This window comes from Zea mays, chromosome 4 (assembly GCF_902167145.1).
Source record: "Zea mays cultivar B73 chromosome 4, Zm-B73-REFERENCE-NAM-5.0, whole genome shotgun sequence".
Taxonomy (NCBI): domain Eukaryota; kingdom Viridiplantae; phylum Streptophyta; class Magnoliopsida; order Poales; family Poaceae; genus Zea; species Zea mays.
The window spans coordinates 202759488-202781496 of NC_050099.1; the positions used below are offsets into that span (position 1 = coordinate 202759488).

Genomic DNA, 22009 nt, shown 5'->3' on the forward strand with positions numbered 1-22009 from the left:
AATAGTTAACATAGCACATAGACACAATAATAGTTAACAGAATAATAGTCTCACTCACACACTAACACACACATATGGATACAATATAAGTTCTTCAATGTCTTCATGAGTCCATGACATCAAACACACATTTGCAAGATTTCTTCACTGCTCGCCATCTTCATTCATGAATTGGGAATCACTATCCCGGTCTCTGACTCCGTAGGCATGGAGCCTAAATGGTGTGCTCCTCCTCCGGGTCCTATTCCAGAGTGAGACATATCGAGTCTCAACTGCTGCAAACAATCAAAACGTCACTCTATGAACAATTGAATAATTGAGTAAACAATAAAAAATAATCAAACAATCAAGCATGTGGCCATGTGGGCTGCTGGTTGCAAGAAGCAGCAACCCCAAGCGCCAAATAGCTTGCTCCTAGTATTAGTACGTAGTACCTAGCAAGCAGGAAGCAGGATGCAGGAACCAAATAGCTTGCTGCTAGTACTAGTACGTATTACCTGTAGGATGGAGACGCCTGTGCTGCTTCCTGCTTGCTGTCGTACGCCCGACCGACTGTGTTGCTTCTTGCTTGCTGTGCCGGCGAAAGCGCGTGCGAGTCGGCCGTTGGCGAGTCGGCTGCTCGGCGGGGCTGAAGCCTGGGATTGGAGTCGACCGTCGGCGAGTCGGCCGCTCGGCGGGGCTGAAGCCTGGGGTCTGGGGATTGGAGGTGTCCATGCGACAGGCGTCCAACCAGGCAGCCACCGAAGGAATGGGCTTAGGGTTAGAGTTCACGTGTGTGTGGAGAACTGGACGTGGAGTGGTGGGCTTGGCCGCTTTGGGCTCGACGAGTGAGTGGTGGTGGACCTTAATCCTCGGGTTAAATCCGGGTTTAATCCGAAAATATCCAGATCAAATACGGGATCCCGATAATCCGAACGAAAAATAGCCTTTCCCGTTTCCGTCCCGATCCCGCTGACTCCTAACCCGTAATCCGTTCCGAACCCGTATTTTTCCGAAAATCTGGAAATAGGTGAGTTAAATGTAGAAAATGGGTCGGGTTAGAACGAAAATTTTTTCGTCCGTTTACAACCCTAGCAATCCCTAGAATCCCCTTTCGTTCCTCTCTATACCGTGACAACAGCGGCGGACTCCTAGACTGCAAGACTATAGAGGAAGAGTCTACCTAGGGTTTGCTGCAGTTCATAAAGACGACAACAGCCACCTCTCTCCTATCTCTCTTCCCTAGAATCAGCTAGTAGTACTACTGCGTTTCAATGGGTTCCACCAACAACTGGCTAAACTTCGCCTCGTTCTCCGCCGGTAATGCCGACGCCGCCCTGCACCCGCTGCCGCCCCAAGGCGAGGCAGATGCCGAGGCACCGAAGCTGGAAGACTTCCTCGGCTTGCCGGAGCTGACAGCCCCGGTGGACACTAGGCCGCTCGCCGGGAGTGGCGCAAGCTCTATCGGGCTGTCCAAGATCAAGAACTGGCTGCGCAGCCGACCGGCGCCGGAACATTCAGGTGTCGACTGCATGGCGCTGGGGACGACTGCGACGTCGCTGGAGGGGAGCAGGAAGGTGGTCGACGGCACAGGGAGAGCGGCGGCACCATTTTGGTGGACACTACGCTGCAGAGGAAGCCCTCGGCGGACACATTCAGGCAGCGGACGTCTAATTATCGCGGCGCGGCGTCACAAAGTTCGTTCTTGATTTTATTTCTCATAAAAACTTTTGGTAATACTGTTTTTTTAATTTATGTCTAGATGCATGTGATACAGTTGCTGGACCTCTTTGGCTCTTTGTTTTTTTTTGGCATTTGTAGCTTTATACGGATCGGATTGACAAATTCGCTTCTCCCTTTTTATCACCCCGTAGATTCAGCTTTGGATTTTGTTATTGCTATATTACGTCAGCAATGCGTGATTTTATAAATTATTATACGACATCAACTCTAGTCTTGTTGCTAAGTTTAATAATTTTATGGACCGCTCTGCTCTCTTTCTGATTCATCTATCTTGGATGAACCATGACAGTTCTAATTTATCCTTCACTGAACATTCGTATAAGGTGCCACACCATTTATGTGTTTTTACCGCGTGTTCTTCCTCTTTGAGGTAGACTAGATCCATGATTTTTTTTGTTAAAATGTGTTTGTTAACATCGATCATTGCATAAATGTTATTCTGTGAAGAAACCTTTTGATTTTACTGACTAAACTACAAGTCTGTATATGATAAAAAAGTATTATAAATTGTGACTGTGTTATTTTCTGCCTCATCACCATTCTTGCTGGTTTCTTTATCATAGTGATCTATAATGATGACATGCATATATTTTCCAAACTTTGTCATACCAATTCTCATGTTTCTTCATTTTTTTTGCAGAATATGTTACATCCATTTTTGTTTGTTTTGTTCTCAATAGGCATAGATGGACATGAAGGTATGAAGCCCATCTTTGGGACAATAGCTGCAGAAGAGAAGGTCAGACTTGCCAAGGCAAACAAGGTAAATCATTTTTAAAAAAAATGTATGTTGCATCATATGTTTATATTGTTTTGTAAAGATTTTGTTTTTCTTGTGCTAACCTACTTTTTGTGCATATTGGTAATCCCAACCCACGGACTCAATTAATTCAGTGTATCTGTTGGATCTTTTATGAGCCTGGCTCATTTATTAAATAAACTTTATGGTGTGTAATGGTGGAGAATACTAATAGTACCACATTGGAAGTCCAAGGGTCTTTTGACTTGACTTATATGGTGGGAATTATTCCACTTAACTTGAGAAGTCAGGAAATGGACAAGGGCTTGCCGCGCGCGCCGCCGCCGGCCGGGCCGGGCCGGGCGTGGCGTGGCGTGGCGTGCGAGGCAGGCGAGCGGGTGTGGTGTTAATTTTTAGCACTCACTAACCGCGTTAACCTTTCAGTTGCCTGTCTCTTCGTCAGCCGAGTGACCCTTCTCCTTCAGCTGACCGACTCATGGCGTGACTCGGCGAGAGCTAGCCGACTCATGGCATGACTCGGCGAGAGCTGACCGACTCTTGACGTGACTCGACGAGACCTTTCTCCTTCAGCTTCCCTCTGCTAGAGGTTAAATAGAGGAGCACCCCTGTCACTCGGTACACGCGAGAAAACACTTTCAGAATCACAGTCCAGCTGTCAAGTGAGGGTATTTCCATCTCGTAGCTCTGCGCGCACAGAGAGGCGAGAGGGCAGGTGCCTCCGAAGCCCTTGCCGTTCGAGACCCTACTCGGGGGATCGATAATTAGGTTTTTGGGGAGCGTCTACGCGACTGCCCAACGTCTGTCGTTGTCTTCATCGCTGGTTCCTGGCGTCTTCATCTCGATCGGATGACAAGAGAAGTTGGACAAGGATCAGGATCCTCGGAGCGCATGGGAGGGTATGATCAATTCAGTTCGTTACTGTTTTATATTCTGCATATTATATATGTCGTATGTATCTCTATTCTATCGTATTATAATATGTTATATCTGTCTGTTTTAATTTTACAGTCATCCTGTTTATATTGTTATCTGTTTATTTCCAGTTGTTCCGTAATAATCCATGAACCATGTTTATATACTTATTTTATTTATATGATTTACATGCTTCATATGCTTTGTGTTCTCATGATCCATATTGTTATGGATATTTTTGAGATCACGTTTTCTATGTTTGATTATCTATTATATGTCATCATCATAATGTTAATTTATGGAATTAAAATGGTACGGAAAATGCCTATATTTCTAACAATCCAAAAACCTAATGTTAGGCATTTTTCTCTCAGAGGTTTTGCTGCTGTGTTAAAGTCTGATCCTTTTGATGGTAAAAACTTCTTGATATGGAAAGCTAAGATGAATTGTGGCTAACTGCAATGTCTTGTTTTCATGCCGCTGAGGGCAAGCCTGTCGACTTACCTCCTGAGAATGAGGCTAAGTTTAAGGCTGGAGACAACCTCTTTCGAGGAGCAGTAATTAGCGCACTGGATACAAAATTCCAGAAAAGCTATATCATCCTTCCCACAGGGAAAGAGCTGTGGGATGCACTTGTTGGTAAGTTTGGAGTAACTGACGCTAGTAGCGAGCTGTACCTCATGGAGCAGCTGTATGACTACAAGATGGTTGAGAACCGATCTGTAGTGGAACAGGCTCGTGAGTTTCAGGCACTAGCTAAAGAACTCGAACTTTTTTCTTGTCCTTTGCCTGACAAGTTTGTGGCTGACGGTATAATCGCCAAGTTGCCACCTTCTTGGAAGGACTTTGCTACCTCTCTCAAACATAAGAGACAAGAGTTCAATGTGGAAGAGCTCATTGGTACTCTTGATGTTGAGAAAAGAGCTAGAACAAAGGACAATAGAAAAGGTGTGGAGACCTCTACTGCTAATGTGGTGCAGAAGAGAAACTTCCGCAAGTTTAACAAGAAGAAAAACCAGAACAAACAAGAGAGTACAAATAAACCTGTTCAAACAGCACAGTTTAAAAAGAAGAACAACAATAACAAGGGAAAGGGAGGATGCTTTGTCTGTGGCAGTGATCAACATTGGGCAAGAGAGTGCCCTGATCGCAAGTTCACTCAAAACAAGAAATCAGCTAATGTTGTAACCACTGAAACTGAAGGTGGAACATCTGGGTATGGTAATTCTTTACCATTTGTTCTTTCAGTCTGTAATTCACCTGAGTGGTGCATGGACAGTGGTGCAAACATTCATGTGTGTGCTGATGCCTCTATGTTCACTTCCTATCAGGTCGGGAGGTCTGGCGCCTTGTTAATGGGAAATGGGTCGCGTGCTCATGTTCTTGGTGTTGGTACGGTCATTCTGAAGTTTACTTCGGGAAAGGCGGTGTCATTGAAGAGCGTGCAGCATGTGCCCTCTATCAAGAAGAATCTCGTTAGTGCTTCGATGCTATGTCGAGATGGATATAAAGTTGTTCTTGAGTCTAATAAATGTGTTGTGTCGAAATATGGTACTTTTGTTGGTAAAGGATATGACTGCGGAGGCTTGTTCCGCTTATCACTGCATGATGTGTGTAATAAACTGGTGAATTCTATTCATTTTTCTGATGAGTCAGATTTATGGCATTCACGTTTTTGTCATGTAAGCTTTGGCTGTCTTATGCGGTTAGCAAATATAAATTTAATTCCTAAATTTAACAACACGATGACATTATGTTTGGGCCTCGGCGGCCGCAGAGAACATACGCACACGACAAGATAACCCGATCCTGCAGGCTCGGACCTTGACAGTTGAAGGGAGCAGCTGTACCCTCGGCATCAACTACACCTTCCGCGAAGTTCGACCTAGCCTCGGACGGCAACGTGGTCGGAGGATCTCCATTCCGAAGGACGACATCAGCACCACGCCCGGGCTGTCGCCGCCAGGGTCTTCTCCAGGAATCCGGCCCGAGCAGACAGCTCGGCCGGCCACCCTGAAGCCTCAGCCAGCTGTCCTCCGAGGACATCAGCCCGGCTTGTGGCCTCGGCAACTCGACACCGGCATCGGTCCCGCCAGCGGACGGCCCGGCCAGGCTCCGGCCGACGAAGTCTTCTTTTCAAGCCAACTCCGCCTCCGTCCGTGCTGACACCGCTGCCCTCAGCTTCATCTCATCGAAGAGCGACCGAGGGTTCCTTTAACTAAGCAAGAGAAGCCTCAGGCAACAAGGTCGACCGAGCCGAGGGACTCCTACGCCTCCGGGATACGGATACCTCACTCGTCACCTTCGCACGAGGCAGCTCACGCTTGGTGAAGCGGTTCAGATAGCCGACAGACGAGTCTTAGTGCTCGAAATAAGGAAAAAACACGGCTCCGTGCCAAAAATACATACATGTTCAGGCCCCGACAACCACAATGAACAAGACACCAGCACTCAAAGTGCCGTTACAAACGGAACTCCGGTTCCACCTCCGCAGGCACGAACAACCCCACACGATTGGGGGGCCTGCGGAGCAACAGAAGGCCGACGGATGGCTCACCGCCGCCCACTCCAGCAGCGGCGACGACGACTTCTGCTCCGAGCGGCCGAACAGCAGCAACGATGACCTCAGGGCGGATGCTGCTGCCATAAGGCCCTCGCCCACGTCCCCACTCGAGGGGCGAGGACGAGAAGAAGGCCGTAGAAGTTGGAGGTCAGTCCGTGGGCGGCATCGGCTATCTCGTCGGCGAAGAAACCTCTTCCGGCTGCCATGGCGGAAGGTGGCACCGGAAGCGGCGCTGAAGCCGCTCGGGCCGGAGAGCCGGGCACGCGGCAGATGCCAGTGCCACGAACGGTGAACGCCCTTCCCCCCGATCACTGAGGGAAGGAGCGGGCCGCTGCCCGCGCAGAGACAAGCCCCAACTCGGCGCACTCCCCTCCCCAGCACTGATGATGAAAATCCTTGAAGCTGAGGGAGGGGCAGAGGCCGCAGCCCGGTTTGCTTCTCCCCACCATCGAACTGGTGGTCACCGTCTTGGGTGACCACCGGCGAGGAGATGCAGCCAGGCTACCTGATGAAAATCTTTGAAGCCGAACGATGGCTGAAAGGTACCAACTTCCGCGAAGTTGCGTTCCTCCAACGATAAGGCGGAAGAACTGCGAGTGTCCCCCATCCGGGGGCTCAAAAGGTGGAAAGACACGATGCATGAGGGGAGCACAAAGACATGATTGCCTTTCAGGGGGTCACCCTCCTTTTAAAAGGCACCTCTTCCCACTTGCGTCCTCAGCCATCGCGGACTGAGTCTTCTCCAACACGCTCCAAGGTCCTCCCCCTACGACACGGGGGCTGGGTCCCACGCGTCATGAAAGCTGGCCCAGGGCAGAGGAAGCAAAACCACCGCGCGCGGTGCGCGCAACTGCCCAGCGGTTACAAGCATTCCTCCACTTTCGCCCAGACCAGCGGGTGAAAGGGCGGACCGCCATGCAGGCGGCATGCAACCGCACCAGAGGGGCGCACCTTTTCGACTCCGACGCATCCAGCATGGGGGGGCCCAGGCCCACACGTCATGCAACCGGCGCGCCGGTTGCTACGTGCAAGCAACTGCACCGCCACTCGCGCCACTACCGTGCCTCCTCGACTGCGGAACCAGTACCGCGACTCGAGGCAACCCTGCGTATGACCCAACAATGCCAGCCAGGCACATCGGTCATGGGTCAGTCAGCTGCGGGAGAAGGCGCGACGGTCGATACGGCCAAAAATGGGCCGGCAGTAATGGCGGTGGCAGGCGGGCGAAAGCAGCGGTCACGTCGTCAGCCAAGCTCACGTCCCCTCCTGGGACAGCGAGAGAACCCTCTCCCACGACGTGAAGACGATGCACCCGTGTTCCGTTCCTCGAACGGCTCGCGCACGCGCAACGGCTGCCCCGCGAACCACTCGTCCCGTCGCATTAACTCCACAGCGGGACAGGCTGCACCTTTGGTAGGAGAAGCGGGCGACGCTTCACCTCCGCCATAATGACCGCGTCAAAAAGGTGCGCCACGTTATTCGATTTCGTATCCTTTTCCTCTTCCTCTTTCTCTCTCTTGCAACAGGGACCGGGAAAGGGGATACCCCGAAAGGGATCCTTCTCCGCGAAGGAAACGGGCCCCGAGCCCTCCTACTGATCAGAGGTTCGAAGGCTGGCCCCTCGGAGGGGTTCAACAGCCGCCTCAGAGCGCTCGGGCTCCGCGCCCACTACTGGTCAGAGGTTCGAAGGCCGGCCCCTCGGAAGGGTTCAACGGCCGCCTCAGGCCACTCGGGCTCCGCGCCTACTACTGATCAGGGGTTCGTAGGCTGGCCCTCGAAGGGTTCACAACCGCCTCAGACGCAGAGCGAGGGATGACCCGGGGTACGTTCAATACATAACCAAGGCTCGGGCTACGCTCCCGAGGTACCCTAGGACATTTCCGAGACCAGCGGGAATGATCTTGTAACGAAATCCCATCAGAGGGAGGCATCGAGCCCTCGGACGCCATCAAAAGGGGATCGGGTCCGGCAGATCACCTGCAGGTACTTTTGGAGCGCGCCTCCGGGCCTCTAGCCGACCCCTAACAAATGGGGCACGGGCGTCCACTCGGATTACCCGTCAGCAGCTCACTGGAGACACCATGTTCGGCGCCCTCCAAGGGCAACATGGCGCTTTTCCCCCCTCCTCCTTGCGGAAAGGCGACGCAGGGGCGTATGTAAAAAAGTCGAGTCTGTCCTTGACCATCCTCTCGCCCTGTGCAGAGGCTCGGGGGCTGCTCTCGCAAACCCGGCTCCGAAACCGTTGACAGCGTCAACATACCAGCCCGAGAACTTGGGACCCGACCGTGCACCTGGGCTACGGCCAGCTCGCATGGGGGAACAACCTGACCGGACGAAACATTGCGAAACGCATTAAGACCTCGGAGGAGTCAAACCACTCCCCCGAGGCCTCGGGGGCTACACCCGGCGGGTGCGCTCGCGCGCACCCACCGGAACAAAATGCAACCGAGAAAGGCCGGTCCCGTTGCAAAAAAGTGCGACAAAAGCCTCCAAGCGAGTATTAACACTCCCTTCGAGGCTCGGGGGCTACTGTCGAGGACCATAATTAGGGGTACCCCCAAGACTCCTAATCTCAGCTGGTAACCCCCATCAGCACAAAGCTGCAAAGGCCTGATGGGTGCGATTAAGTTAAGGCTCGGTCCACTCAAGGGACACGATCTCGCCTCGCCCGAGCCCAGCCTCGGGCAAGGACAGCCGACCCCGGAGGATTCACGTCTCGCCCGAGGACCCCCTCCAGCAACGGACGCACCTTTGGCTCGCCCGAGGCCCAATCTTCGCCAAGAAGCAACCCTGGCTAAGTCGCCACACCGACCGACCATATCGCAGGAGCATTTAATGCAAAGGTGGACTGACACCTTATCCTGACGCGCGCCCTTCAGTCGACATAGCTGAAGTGACCGCAGTCACTTCACCGCTCCACTGACCGGCCTGACAAGAGGACAGCGCCGCCTGCACCGCTCTGACTGCTGTGCCACTCGACAGAGTGAGGCTGACAGCAGCCAAGTCCGGCCTCAGGCGCCATAGGAAACTCCGCATCGCCCGACCTCAGGGCTCGGACTCGGGCTCGGCCCCGGAAGACGACGAACTCCGCATCGCCCGACCCCAGGGCTCGGACTCGGGCTCAGCCCCGGAAGACGACGAACTCCGCCTCGCCCGACCCTAGGGCTCGGACTCGACCTCGGCCCCGGAAGACGACGAACTCCGCCTCGCCCGACCCAGGGCTCGGACTCGACCTCAGCCTCAGCCGACGGTCTCTGTCTCGCCCGACCCAGGGGCTCGGACTCGACCTCGACCTCGGAAGACAGACTCGACCTCGACCTCGAAGGAGCCTCCGTATCGCCCAACCCAGGGCTCGGACCGACCACGTCACAGGAGGGGCCATCATTACCCTATCCCTAGCTAGCTCAGGCTACAGGGAACAAGACCGGCGTCCCATCCGGCTCGCTCCGGTAAACAAGTAATGATGGCGCCCCGCATGCTCCATGACGACGGCGGCTCTCAGCCCTCTTACGGAAGCAAGGGGACGTCAGGAAGGACTCGATAGCCCCGACAGCTGTCCTTCCGCCAGGCTCCAGCGCTCCTCCGACGGCCACGACATCACACGAACAGGGTGCCAAAACCTCTCCGGCTGCCACGACGGCATGTACTTAGGGCACTAGCTCCTCTCTGCTAGACACGTTAGCACACTGCTACACCTCCCAATTGTACACCTGGACCCCCTCCTTACGCCTATAAAAGGAAGGTCCAGGGCCCTCTTACAGAGGGTTGGCCGCGCGGGGGAAGGACGGGACGGCGCGCATAAGCCTCTCGCTCTCTCCCACGCGGACGCTTGTAATCCCCTACTGCAAGCGCACCCGACCTGGGCACGGGACAAACACGAAGGCCGCGGGTTTCCCCTTTCACGTCTGTCTCCCTCCGGCACCATTTTCCCCCCTTCGCGCTCCGTCTCGCGCCGACCCATCTGGGCTGGGGCACGCGACGACAGTTTACTCGTCGGTCTAGGGACCCCCCGGGGTCGAAACGCCGACAGTGGTTGTATCGGTCGGTACTGGTGTGTCTTCATCTTGGTTCAGCCCCGGTGCGTCTTGTTATCATGCCACGGCTTCATCAAGTATCACACGATATTGAGACAAGACCTTCTATTCATGTAATGAAATGCAAAACATGCATGTGTAATAGACATTGTGAAACCAACTAATTAGGTATACACACACGAAACAAAAGATGTTTACTTTACCTCACACTCTTGTGGATCATAATTAGGGTCACGTTGCAATTGACGCCGAGTGGCCCTATCTATGCTAGGACAAGGGTCGGTATGTGTTTCATATCCTTCATCACTTGAATGTTCTTGAGAAACACCCTTGTTCATGTGGTCGGGCATTAACCCTTAGTCTTTGTTTACAGAACTCATTGAGCTATATATATATAAATATATATAAGATTGCAACAAAAATTCAAAAAAATTGAAACACAAAGTTTGGAACATAAGATTTGAACACAATATATATATAAACACACTAAGTTTTTACATAATACGCAGTCCATCATACTAAGTTTTTAGATATAGTACGTCATCCATCATACTAAGATTAGAACATATATCGTAATTTTTACTCGTCGTCGTCGTCCATCAGTGCCGTCCAATCGATCTCCCCATCTTCGTCATCGGAGAGGATGATGACTGGCACTACCGGCTTCACATGCACGGACGCGAAGACAACCTCACATGCAGTCGTCGAAGCCGAGGAGACGGTGCGTTGATGGCGTCGCTTTGAGAGAACTCTGCAGGCGCACATAAAAATACGACGTACGACGTCTTGATGATTGAACCTCGACTAGCGCCGGAGCTCGAGGTGGCGGTGATGCATGAGCCGCGCCGTTGTCAACCGCTCTGCTAGTGTACGTGCCTTGAGACGCGTTGCGATGGCATCCGCTGGGTCCATTTTGAGGCTGCGTCGACGATGGAAAAGTCTAGCTTGAACTATATATACTGTAGGCTGGCGACGGCCGCCAAAGCTAGCACGTCGAGCGAGCGATGGCCCTAGCATGCCCTAGGGTTTACTAACCGGCGCGGTGAGCACGGCGAATGGCGCAACTGATGACGGTGGCGGCGGTGGCTGAGACAAAAGGGAAATAGTAAATAAAGGGATAGAGGAAAACCTGACGGTGGCGCGGGGGCGCGGGGACGACGTGGAGGATCGCCGGTGAAGAAACCCTCGGGGACGAAATCCTGACAGCCTGACTTGTAAATTTTTCGAGCTCCCGCTCGCCACCCGTTATATAGGCTCATTTTCTACTGGCGGTTGTCTCAGAGAACCGCCAATATAGATAGTTTTCCACAGGCTGTTGTCTTATATATGAGCTGGAGCCGGTTCATCTCATCACGCTGTCAGGCTACCGGATTTCGTCCCCGAGGGTTCCTTCGCTAGTGATCCTCTGCGTCGTCCCCGCGCCACCGTCAGGTTTTCTTTTGTCCCTTTATTTACTCTTTCGCCTCTGCCATCGCCGCCGCTGTCATCAGTCACGCCGGTCGTCGTGCTCGCCGCTGGTCGTAAACCCTAGGGCGCGCCGCGCCGGTAGTAAATCCTACGGCGTGCTATGGCCATCGCGCGCTCGACGCGCTAGCTATGATGGCGACCGCCGCGCGCTAGCTTTGGTTGCCGCCGCCAGCCTGCAGTATATATATAGTTCAAGCTATACTTTTCCGTCGTCGACGCAGCCTCAAAATGGACCCAGCAGATGCCATCACAGCGCGTCTCAAGGCACGTCTCATAACTTTGTGTTCAAATCTTCTGTTCCATACTTTGTGTTCAATTTTTTTGAATCTTTGTTGCAATCTTATATATATATATATATAGCTCAATGAGTTCTGTAAACAAGGACCAAGGGTTAATGTCTGACCACATGAACAAGGGTGTTTCTCAAGAACATTCAAGTGATGAAGGATATGAAACACCTATCGACCCTTGTCCTAGCATAGATAGGGCCGCTCGGGGTCAATTGCAACGTGACCCTAATTATGATCCACAAGGGTGTGAGGTAAAGTACACATCTTTAGTTTCGTGTGTGTATACCTAATTAGTTGATTTCACAATGTCTATTATATATGCATGTTTTGCATTTCGTTGCATGAATAGGAGGTCTTGTCTCAATATCGTGCGATACTTGATGAAGTTGTGGTACGATACAAAGACACACCGGGGCTGAACCAAGACGAAGACGCACCGGTACCGACCGATACAACCACCGGGTGGTCAAGGAAAAGGAAGCAGAGCGACCGGAAAAGAGGTGACAGGGGACTGGACAAGTTTCCTGACAAAACATATAAAATCTCATATGTGAGCCCGAAAGGTCAGCCCCTCTAGAAGTGGCACTTCCTAAGTTCCGGAATGCACTTGGGTTCTTAGTTAGGGATAATCTTGTCATCATAATTCGACATTGGAAAGATGTGACAGTTGATTTCAAGAATCAAATATGGAATAAGCTATTAACGAGGTTTGTTCTACCTCGGGGTTCAGAAGAACTCGCGAAGGAATACACGATGAAGCAGCTTGCAATCAATTTTTGAAACTGGAGGTCTGAGATGAATACAACATTTGCAAAGAAAGGGCTAGACCCGACAAAAAATATAAAATCTCAGAAGGTCAGTGGGCAGTATTTCTAGAGCAGAGGAGCAGCCCTGAATTCATATCTCTAAGCGAGGCAAATTCAGAACTATCTAAGAAAAACAAGTACCACCACCACTTAGGCACAGGTGGTTACAACCGTCAAGTTTCTAAATGGAGATAAGAAGACACCGAGAAGAAGAACGTAGGGTTGCCGACGCTTTTCCGAGCAACTTGGTGAAAGGACAACTAATTGGATACATGCTAGAAAACCCAGGGAAACTGAGGCAGGTGTATCTTTTGATGATCCAAAGTCGAAGAAGCTGCGAAAAACATATATGCAATGGTAGCTAAGCAGAGCCAAGGATCATTTAAGCCACAAAGGGAGAGAGACATCCTAACGGTTGGTCTCGGTAACCTTGGGCATCCTGGCCGTGTACGAGGAATCTCGTTTAAGGAAGGATGGAAGGAAGGATTCGGACCACAGTGGGAAGGTTTGTACAAGAAACGTGATCGATATAAAAAAGAGTTGTCGGATTATTTTAAGTAGGAGGCAAAGAAAGAGTTCAAAGAGCTGATGTCTTAAATGCTATCAAATCCTCCACCGGAATTGATGCAGTAGTTGGCAAGTGCGGTGTATGTTCAACAGATGACCACTCCACAGCTGCAAATAATTGCAGCAGCTCAACCGCCGGCTTCCACCGATTGTACAACCGTCCCAAGCTCTGTCGCGTTAACGGGAAATAAGTTCTGTTATCCAGTTGATGACATAACAAGGCCAGTGACGTGCACATTAGTTATAAGATATGGTATTAACAATAATTGCACGAAGAAAGTAGGAACAAACATTGCGATCCCAGGATGCAAGTTTCATGGAAGCGACATAACATATGATTATTGCAGGGTAGAAGTGACGACGATCGTCCAAGGATCTGAGGACGACATGCTAGACATCCCTAGGCCAGAAGGAATCAAGACACTTGGACAAGCCATCAAAAATTTCATCCTTTGGCCTCGAAGGGATGTCTCCACCAACGTCGTCATTGTCTCATCCCCAACCATCTCTGTCTCCTCAAACTTTAGTACCTTTACATCCATCATCACCTCCACAATCTTTTCATGCACCTCATCCTCTTTCTAATCCATCGTCTCCGCCACAAGCATCAACATTTAGGGTACCACCACCTTCTCCACAGCCATCAAGGGATTCACGACAATCAAAGAAATCTAAATTCCCTCTACAAAAATTGGTGTCCACATTCGAGAAAAAGAAGAGTAAAGCTAATACTGCTGGCACAAATCGATTTTGGAAAGGGATTGCACGGGACCTCATATCATGTACTGTTGATTTCGCCGAGCATGAGGAGTTTGTAGAAAAGGCTAAGACAATGGCTGCAAAGATAAAGATCCCAACTAAGGCAGATTATAAAAATGTGCCTAAACAATATGTGCTGGCCAGACCTCTACTAACTTTTGAGAAACTGAGGAAGGTCCCTGCTGGTATTAAAAGGTTGCATGACTGGTACATGCGTGCATCATCAGTTGGCATTGACGCCATTAGTGTGCATATACATGTGTGCATATACCAAAAGGCCTTTCTTGCATTCGAGGATATGTGGTTAATGATGAACCTTCAGAAACTCGACGTGCAACTTGTGACTCTGTTTGCATTGTAAGTGTCGCTCATATTTCCACATATATGTGAGGATTGTGGAGGTAAAAGGATTTGGTATCTGAACCCAATACTGATATGTGAGGAAAGCCACACTTTCAGAATCGGCAAAGACAATGAAGAGTTAAAGGGAAAGACAGACAAAGAAGTTGAGTATCGTATAAATACTATGAAAAAGGATTTTGAAGCAAGATACGCCACCTACATAAAAAATGCATTGCTTAAATTTTAAGACAGGGAAGCCATAATGGCCCCATACAACTTTAAGTAAGTGTGATATTGCATAAAAAATAATAATTTCAATACACATGCATCACAAATTAATTTGATTCGTACAGGGACCACTGGATATGCTTCCTCATTTCTCCTAAGGATGCAAAGGTGTTGGTGCTCGATTCCTTGAACTACGACCCTTCAACCTATGGAAAATTCCTCAGTGCATACTTATATCGTTGAGAATTTTAAAATAACATGGAGATTCTACTTGATATCACAGAGCTTATAGGTTCTATAAGTTTAGAGGTGGAAAGTACGACAAAACCAAAAAATGTGTGCCAATAGACATCCATCATCACTTTCCAATAAGTATGTGAATTTATAAATACATATCATACACAAGGATCGGTCCTATGTCGGTTCTATGCGTGTGAGTTTATGAGAATGAACGAACGATACATCACAAACCCTAGCAAGGTATTATTAGTAACAGTCATGTTTGTATTTGTCAATTAAAGATGTAAATGTGTTATCGAGTGTGAATAGATGATGTTTATAAACTTCCTTTACAGGAATTTCAATAAGGAAATCCGGAGAACTTGACCGAAGGTGCATTGTATGGTATAGTTGAAGACCTATGCACATTCATATTAAAAGAGGTCATTCTAGTTGAAGGGAAATATTACGATGCTTCCAGTACATTAGCTACGCCAGAGTTTAGAATATTAATAGAAGATAGTAGACTATCTCTTAAACGAGATAGTTACTAGCTAGATCATAGGTGAAAACTTATATGTTCAGTTTTGATGTAAGAATGTATCGAATTTAATTCAATTTTGATTGATTGAAAATTTATGGTTGTAAATAGAAAAATATATGTTGTAAACAATATATTGTAAACAGATTTGTGTTAATAAATATAAAATTCAATTTTGTTTGAAATTTTGAAAAAGGTAGGAAAACTTATACTGGCGGGAAATGGTAAGTAGACCGCCAGTGCTAATGTTATTTCCAGTGGCGAGCTGCTAAAGAAAACCGTAAGTGATAATAATGTTTCCACATGCGGTTTCTTAAGCAAACCGCCAGTGCTAATGTTATTTCCACTGGTGGGCTGCTAAAGAAAACTGCTAGTGTTAATGTTATTTACACTGGCGGGCTGCTAAAGAAAACCGCCAGTGATAATCATGTTTCCACAGGCGGTTTCTAAAGCAGCCTGCCAGTGAAAATCATGTTTCCACATGCGGTTTCTTAAGCAAACCGTGCGAGTGTTATTTCCACTGGCGGTCCGCTAAAGAATACCGCCAGTGATAATCATGTTTCCACATGCGGTTTCTTAAGTAAACCGCCAGTGCTAATGATATTTCCACTAGCGGTTGGCAAACAACCGCCAGGGGAAAAGGCCGATTTCTACTGGCCCCTAGCACTGGCGGCACTAAAAAATGCCAGTGCAAATAGCTCTAGGACCGCCACTATAGAGCTTCTGTGTACTAGTGGCGATGAGATGACTCCCAGCAAGCGTCGTCGGCTGCTGCATGGTAGCTTATTCTGATAGGAAAAGTAGTAGTTTGTACTAGGATGAAAACAATCCTTTTTAATGAATAAAGTAGTTTTTGTTAACTAATACTTTTTCTGATGAAATCTGATGATTTTTAGAACCCGAAAATACTTTCCACTCGCGTTTCTCTTAAAAAACCGCCAGTGAAAAACTAACACTGGCTTAAGGAACCACCAGTGAAAACGCTGAATTAACACTGGCGACTGGCTTTAGGAACCGCCTGTGTAAATCATTTCTACGGGCGGTTCTTATAGTAGAAATCGTTTTACTTATATGTGCCTCAATGGTTTCGCCGCTCCATATGCCCTAGTACTGTCCTTGCTCTCCATTATCGTTCGAGCCGCTGACGTGCCACCTCACGCCTCCCCTTCATTGTCGTTGCCGGATCCGCCCTCCCTCTGTCGTCCTAGCCGAAGTGAAGTACGTGGCGGGCTCGGCCATCGACTCTGCACACCGCACGCCAGACATTAAGACGTGGATCTAGGTCAACTGCTCAGTTCCTCCATTTTACTGTTGCTATCTGCCCTCGTGGCTCCATTTTATTGTATTTAATCACTCCATTTTAATGTATTTAATAGCTCTAGTTCCTGCATAAGGTTGCCCAATCTAGCACATTCATTCAGTGGTTCTTGTTCCCCGGACAAACCTCTGTGTGACAAGAGAACTGCACCTGTTCAGTACAACCTACGCCAGAAGAGTGCCAAAACAACTTCCACGACAAGTTCTTATGTGCATAGCTTATCTTGTTTCTTATGTCCTTTGTTTCAGAAATTGTTAAATGTGCCTTTGTATTCATTGACCTACAACAAGTTCTTATCTTGTTTCTTTGACCATGGCAAGTTCTTGTTTATTTTACTACATGTTTCTTTTACTAAATGTTCCAAATAGTTACGTGCACAACTAAAATATTCATTGACCTATGCATCATTCAGAAGAACCTTAATAACTTCAATAGCATGAGATTAACTAAATATGGATGGCAACAAGTGTATCACAACTTCAGAGAGCACACTGGTCTTGATTATGAAAACAAAAATCTGCAAAACAAATTGAACTTGCTCTGAAGGTCTTTCTAGCATTGGCAATACTTGCAGAACCATATTGGGCTTGGCCTTGACTCAAGGACTGGTGATATAGCGGCTGATGATTCGTATTGGGGGACCCAGGAAGGGGTACATTGCTCATTAATTGATTACAAGTTTTTTTGTTTTGTGGACCAATACTAAATCTGCACTATGTTCAAATGCAGGATCCTAGTCCTCAGGGCAGCCGAGGAAAACCACCACCCTTTCTTGATGAGCTACACTTTGTTTGGTCGAACCACAAACGACAAGGGCAATGTGATTACTGTTGGAGGTGTCCGTGAACCCCCGCGAAGCTATGGCAGCCACGATACTCCTGGTGACGGCATGGGTTGCTCTAATATTAGATCATCGTCCAAAAGGATCAGGGAAACCACAATGATAGCCCCCCTAAGAAAAAGATGAGTTTGGAAGATCACATTGCTAATATTTCTGAGTCCATTTGCATCAGAAATCGGAGAACTCTTAGTCGTGGACAAGAAGAAGTTATGACAAAGTTGTGTGACTCTTAAAGGAAGATGGATTTCAATAAGACTCTGATTTGTACTGCATGGCAAATATTATTTGCAAAATGATATAAATAGGAGGTTTTTTCTTCATTTGGAAAGTAAAGAGGGACGCCTCCATTGGATTAGGTTCCAATGGAATCATATTAATAAGTAGCTTGTCTATATGTGTTGTAATAATGCAAATACACTGTTAAGTTTTTCCAGTCTAGTTTTGAATGTGTGTGTTGCAATAACTCTGGTATTATTTGATGTTTGCGGACATATTGCAGTTCAATTTAATTTATGTGCTTGTGCACATTAGTTTTATAACCTATAAGTTAAGTATTGCATTTCTGTTTTGAATGGTTTATAATCAAATTGGTGAGTATTGCATTTCTGTTAAATGTAGGCAACTCTGAGATGAGTACTGCAGAAGACTCCAGCCATAGCGACACGACAAGTGATGATAGCTCCAACATATTCCAATAAGCTGGTGCAGCGACGATTGCCGCACGTGACAGGACGACAATGGGTGGAACTTAATATGAGGGACTTCAGGAAGTGTCATGACAATTTTTGTATGACTCCAGATTCTTTTAGAGAATTGCATGATACTTTAGTGAGATATCATGGGTTAAGGTCAACACAAGAGGTGGAATCATGTGAAGCATTAGGGATGTTCTTATGGGCATGTGGGACACAACAAGCAACATGACAAATTAGAGACATATTTGAAAGGTCTTTGGATACCATCCATAGAAAAATGGCTATGGTGGCAGATGCACTGTATGGTTTTGCACAAACCATTATATGTCCAAAGGATCCAACATTTTGTAAAGTGCATAACAAGCTTAGATGGCACACACATTCTAGCTCACGTATGTCATGAGTCATGGCAGTGCTCAGGAGTTGTATGGGAGAAGCGAATTATCCACACCCACCAGAAGGTATGGTGGCATGCATGTTATGCTGGCGCCATTGCATACATTGTATTCATGCATTACGATCTAGTAAATCTTTTTTTGAGTCTTGCCATGACAGGGAGGTATTATCTAGTGGATGATTGTTACTCAATTCGCGAAGGTTACTTGCCACCATATCGGAATCAGAGACATCACTTAGAAGATTTTAATCAAACAGGAGTAGAGAGTTTGCAGGAAAAGATTAATTTCCACCACTTGAATCTACGAAATGTAGTTGAACGGGCTTTTGGACTACTCAAATCAAGGTGACATGTGCTACGAGGTCTCCCATTTTATGAAAGAAGCATGGAAGTGAAGATTATAATTGCTTGTTTTGCTTTGCATAATTATTTGTTGGACCGAGGCCACATAGGAGGATCAGGGAGTAGTTCGCATGGCCAAGATGATTACTGTTGGGGACTTGTTCTCAAACGCTATGAGTTAAGAACAAGGCAACACAAATGTTAATGGTTAAAGGCCTTCGTTCTTCGAAGCATTATGTCCCTTAGGATATAATGATCTTCAGACGAAGGTCATGAAGGGCATACCTTCATCATCTCACCATGTAATAGAAAGCAGAAATATAAATTACACATAAGGAATACGAACAGTCATCTTAAATCATTATATTGTTTATATTCTCATTAAACAACCATGAATAAACATTAACGATATTGAATTACATTTGTACCTTCGGCTTGACAGAAGGTAAGAATCCAAGCGTGACGTGCGAATGAATACAAGTCAGCGTGAACAGTATGGTGCTACTGTTCATCTATTTATAGGCACATGACGTAGCATGTGTAAAATTACATCCATGCCCTTGACGTTTACTATTGACTTAGGGATATTCTATCGAGGACTAGACAGCCTTTTCCCCTTTAAGTCGGTTTCATTTTCCACCGCTAAGCCGAAGCTTCTCCACACGTAGCTTCGGAACTGTTCATCCTTCTCCCAGACCGCACTTTTCGTATCGTGTACAACTTCATCCCAAGGCCGAAGGTCCCTGTGCATATATTATACCTGGAAAACATGTCAGTCGTGTTTTTGAGGACCTTCGGAGGACATAGGCCCCCAACAGTAGCACCTCGCAGTATTAATTTGTTCTTGCAATAACGAATTCAGACTGCGACGTGAACGAAGGCCTTAAGCCGAAGGTCCGAAAAAACACCTTTCATTCGCTAGAATAGCGAAAGTCAATGACAGATGGGGCATGCCAAGTTGCAAAGCGCTAGGCGTATAAATAGAAACCAACAGCGGTAACATTTGGTACACCATTTCTATTGCTTGTGCTGCTTTCTCAAATTTTAATTGTCTTGCTTACCAGCCCACACATGATTTTCGAGCTTCGGTTTAAAGACAAGTGCTTGCTCCATGTCTGAGGAGAAGAATATGACTGAGGAGAAGAAGATGACTGAGGAAAAGAAGCTATATGAGGAGAAGAAAGTTGCAGATCCTTTTATTGCTGGATTTTATGAATCTATGACAATAACGAATACAGAGAAAATTACCAAGGAGATAATGGAGGATTTGTCTGAAGATTCTGATGACAGTGATGATTATGATGTGGAAAGTGGAGATGAAGATTCTGAGGACCGGCCCTGGTGGCCAAGCCATACCATCTTCGGAAAATCGACCATTAAACAAAGTCATATTGACACCATGAGAGGAAGATACTTTCATGACATGTCTATTGTGAGGGTTGGAGGATAGCACTGCCCCTGCTCCTGAGGAAAATGAAGTTGTTGCTTACCGAAGCTTTTTGAAGGCAGGCCTTCGATTCCCGTTGAGCAAATTTGTGGTTGAAGTGCTGAAGATATTCCAGATCTTTCTTCATCAGATTACTCCCAAAGCTGTAATTAGGATGGGGATGTTTGTTTGGGCTGTAAGAATCCAAGGGCTAGAGCCGAGCGCAAAGTGCTTCTGCAATATGCACGAGCTATTGTACGAGACAAAGGCTACTAGCAAAGAACAGTACCACAACAACTTTGGTTGTTATGGATTTGTTGCTCGTCCCAATGCAAGCTACCCAGTTCCAACATTTCGGAAGAGGTGGCCTGGAGCCTGGATGGAGGAATGATTTTATGTTAAGAATAATCTGATTGAAAGGGAGGATATTAAGGAAATTATCCAGCGCCCCATCTGGTCTCGCTTCGGCCTTCGAAGGTGACGGTCGAACATAATGATGAAGCCGGTCGAACATAATGATGAAGCATGCCAAAAGGCTTTCAGCAATGTTTGTGCTTTCATTGGCACAAGAGACTTAATCCAAGATCACATAGCCTATAGAGTGTGGCCACTTGTAGATAGCTGGAAGATGTCGAACGATACTGCTGCCGGGTCCGCCGAAGGTGGATTAGTTTGACTAAAGTATACCTTTAGATTCAGGGACCGGTTTGACGAGCCAAACGACGATTGGCTGAAAAGTATTGAGGCTATTAGCGACGAGCTACTTGGGACATATAGCAGAAGCGAAGATGATACTTTATCCTCGGCCTTCGGTGGTCGGGGCAAGAAAAGATTGAACAGGGTGTTTGATGCAATTGGCTTCATATACCCTGATTATTGCTACCCATTGCGAAGGCAAGGAAAAAAGAGAATAACTGTCGCTTCGGCCACCACTGCTGTGCCGAAGGGCAAGAAAATGAAGGTTCTGACCCACCGACCACGATATATTGAATCGGTCGTAGTGCCCGAATTTGGTGAAGGGACCTCCTTCACTGCCGAAGCAAAACAAGCTGCTCCCGCCGCTCGGAGCGCTGAAGGATCGATTGTAGTACCGAAGGTGCCTACAGTCGGGCCAGCCGAAGCCAAAGATGATACGGCTAGAGAGCCAGAATTGGAAGTGATGATGCCAAAAATTCTAAGCCCACCGGCAGAGGCAGTATTGCTGAAGGTGATAAAGGCTCCTGCCACAACTTCCAAGAGAAGGAGGATGGCCAGCGTGCTAGACGCTGTCATTGAAACCACAAAAGCATTAACTCCTACTCCCGCGAAAAAAGTTGTCGAAGCTGCTACAACCGAGGCTGAAACCGAAGCCGTGCCTTCATTTCCTGTTGATACAAAACCCACTGCAACTGATGAAGGGGCTGAGCAAGAATCTCTAGGGTTTGACATAAGTACAGAGGAAGAAATAGCCGAAGAAGCTAAATCTCCTGGTCCCGAAGCTCTGTCCGAGAATCTTGACTTTATTATTCGTCATGCTTCGGGCAAGAGGTTATCTGAAGGAGAGATTGCAGAAGCTAATCATTATGCCCGAAAACTGAAATACGCAAAAGGGGCCTTGGTATTCAATGAACAGATGAAGATGATTTCCTGTACTGCCTCCCGGACAACAAAGATATATCTGTCTGCCAGGAGATGGCTAAAAGTATGGGATTTCCGAAGCTCGAAGTTGGCCTTTCCGCCATGTCAAAGGATGACCTCGCGGACAGCATTGCGTACAACAACCTGAAGGTACAAGAATTGT

The 22009-nt window shown here is 47.7% G+C and overlaps 1 protein-coding gene across 1 annotated transcript; it reads left to right on the forward strand.

The window, feature by feature from the left end:
* The first annotated feature begins 1223 nt into the window (after window positions 1-1223).
* On the forward strand, window positions 1224-4610 carry LOC109945611 (uncharacterized). Its single transcript, XM_020551929.2, has 2 exons — window positions 1224-1676; window positions 2403-4610. Exons 1-2 carry the CDS (start codon window positions 1254-1256, stop codon window positions 2406-2408), a joined length of 429 nt encoding a protein of 142 aa, XP_020407518.1. The 5' UTR covers window positions 1224-1253; the 3' UTR covers window positions 2409-4610.
* Window positions 4611-22009: the final 17399 nt, after the last annotated feature.

Coding starts and splice junctions, on each gene's coding strand:
- LOC109945611 (XM_020551929.2), top strand. CDS start 1,254: ATGGGTTCCACCAACAACTGGCTAAACTTCGCCTCGTTCTCCGCCGGT.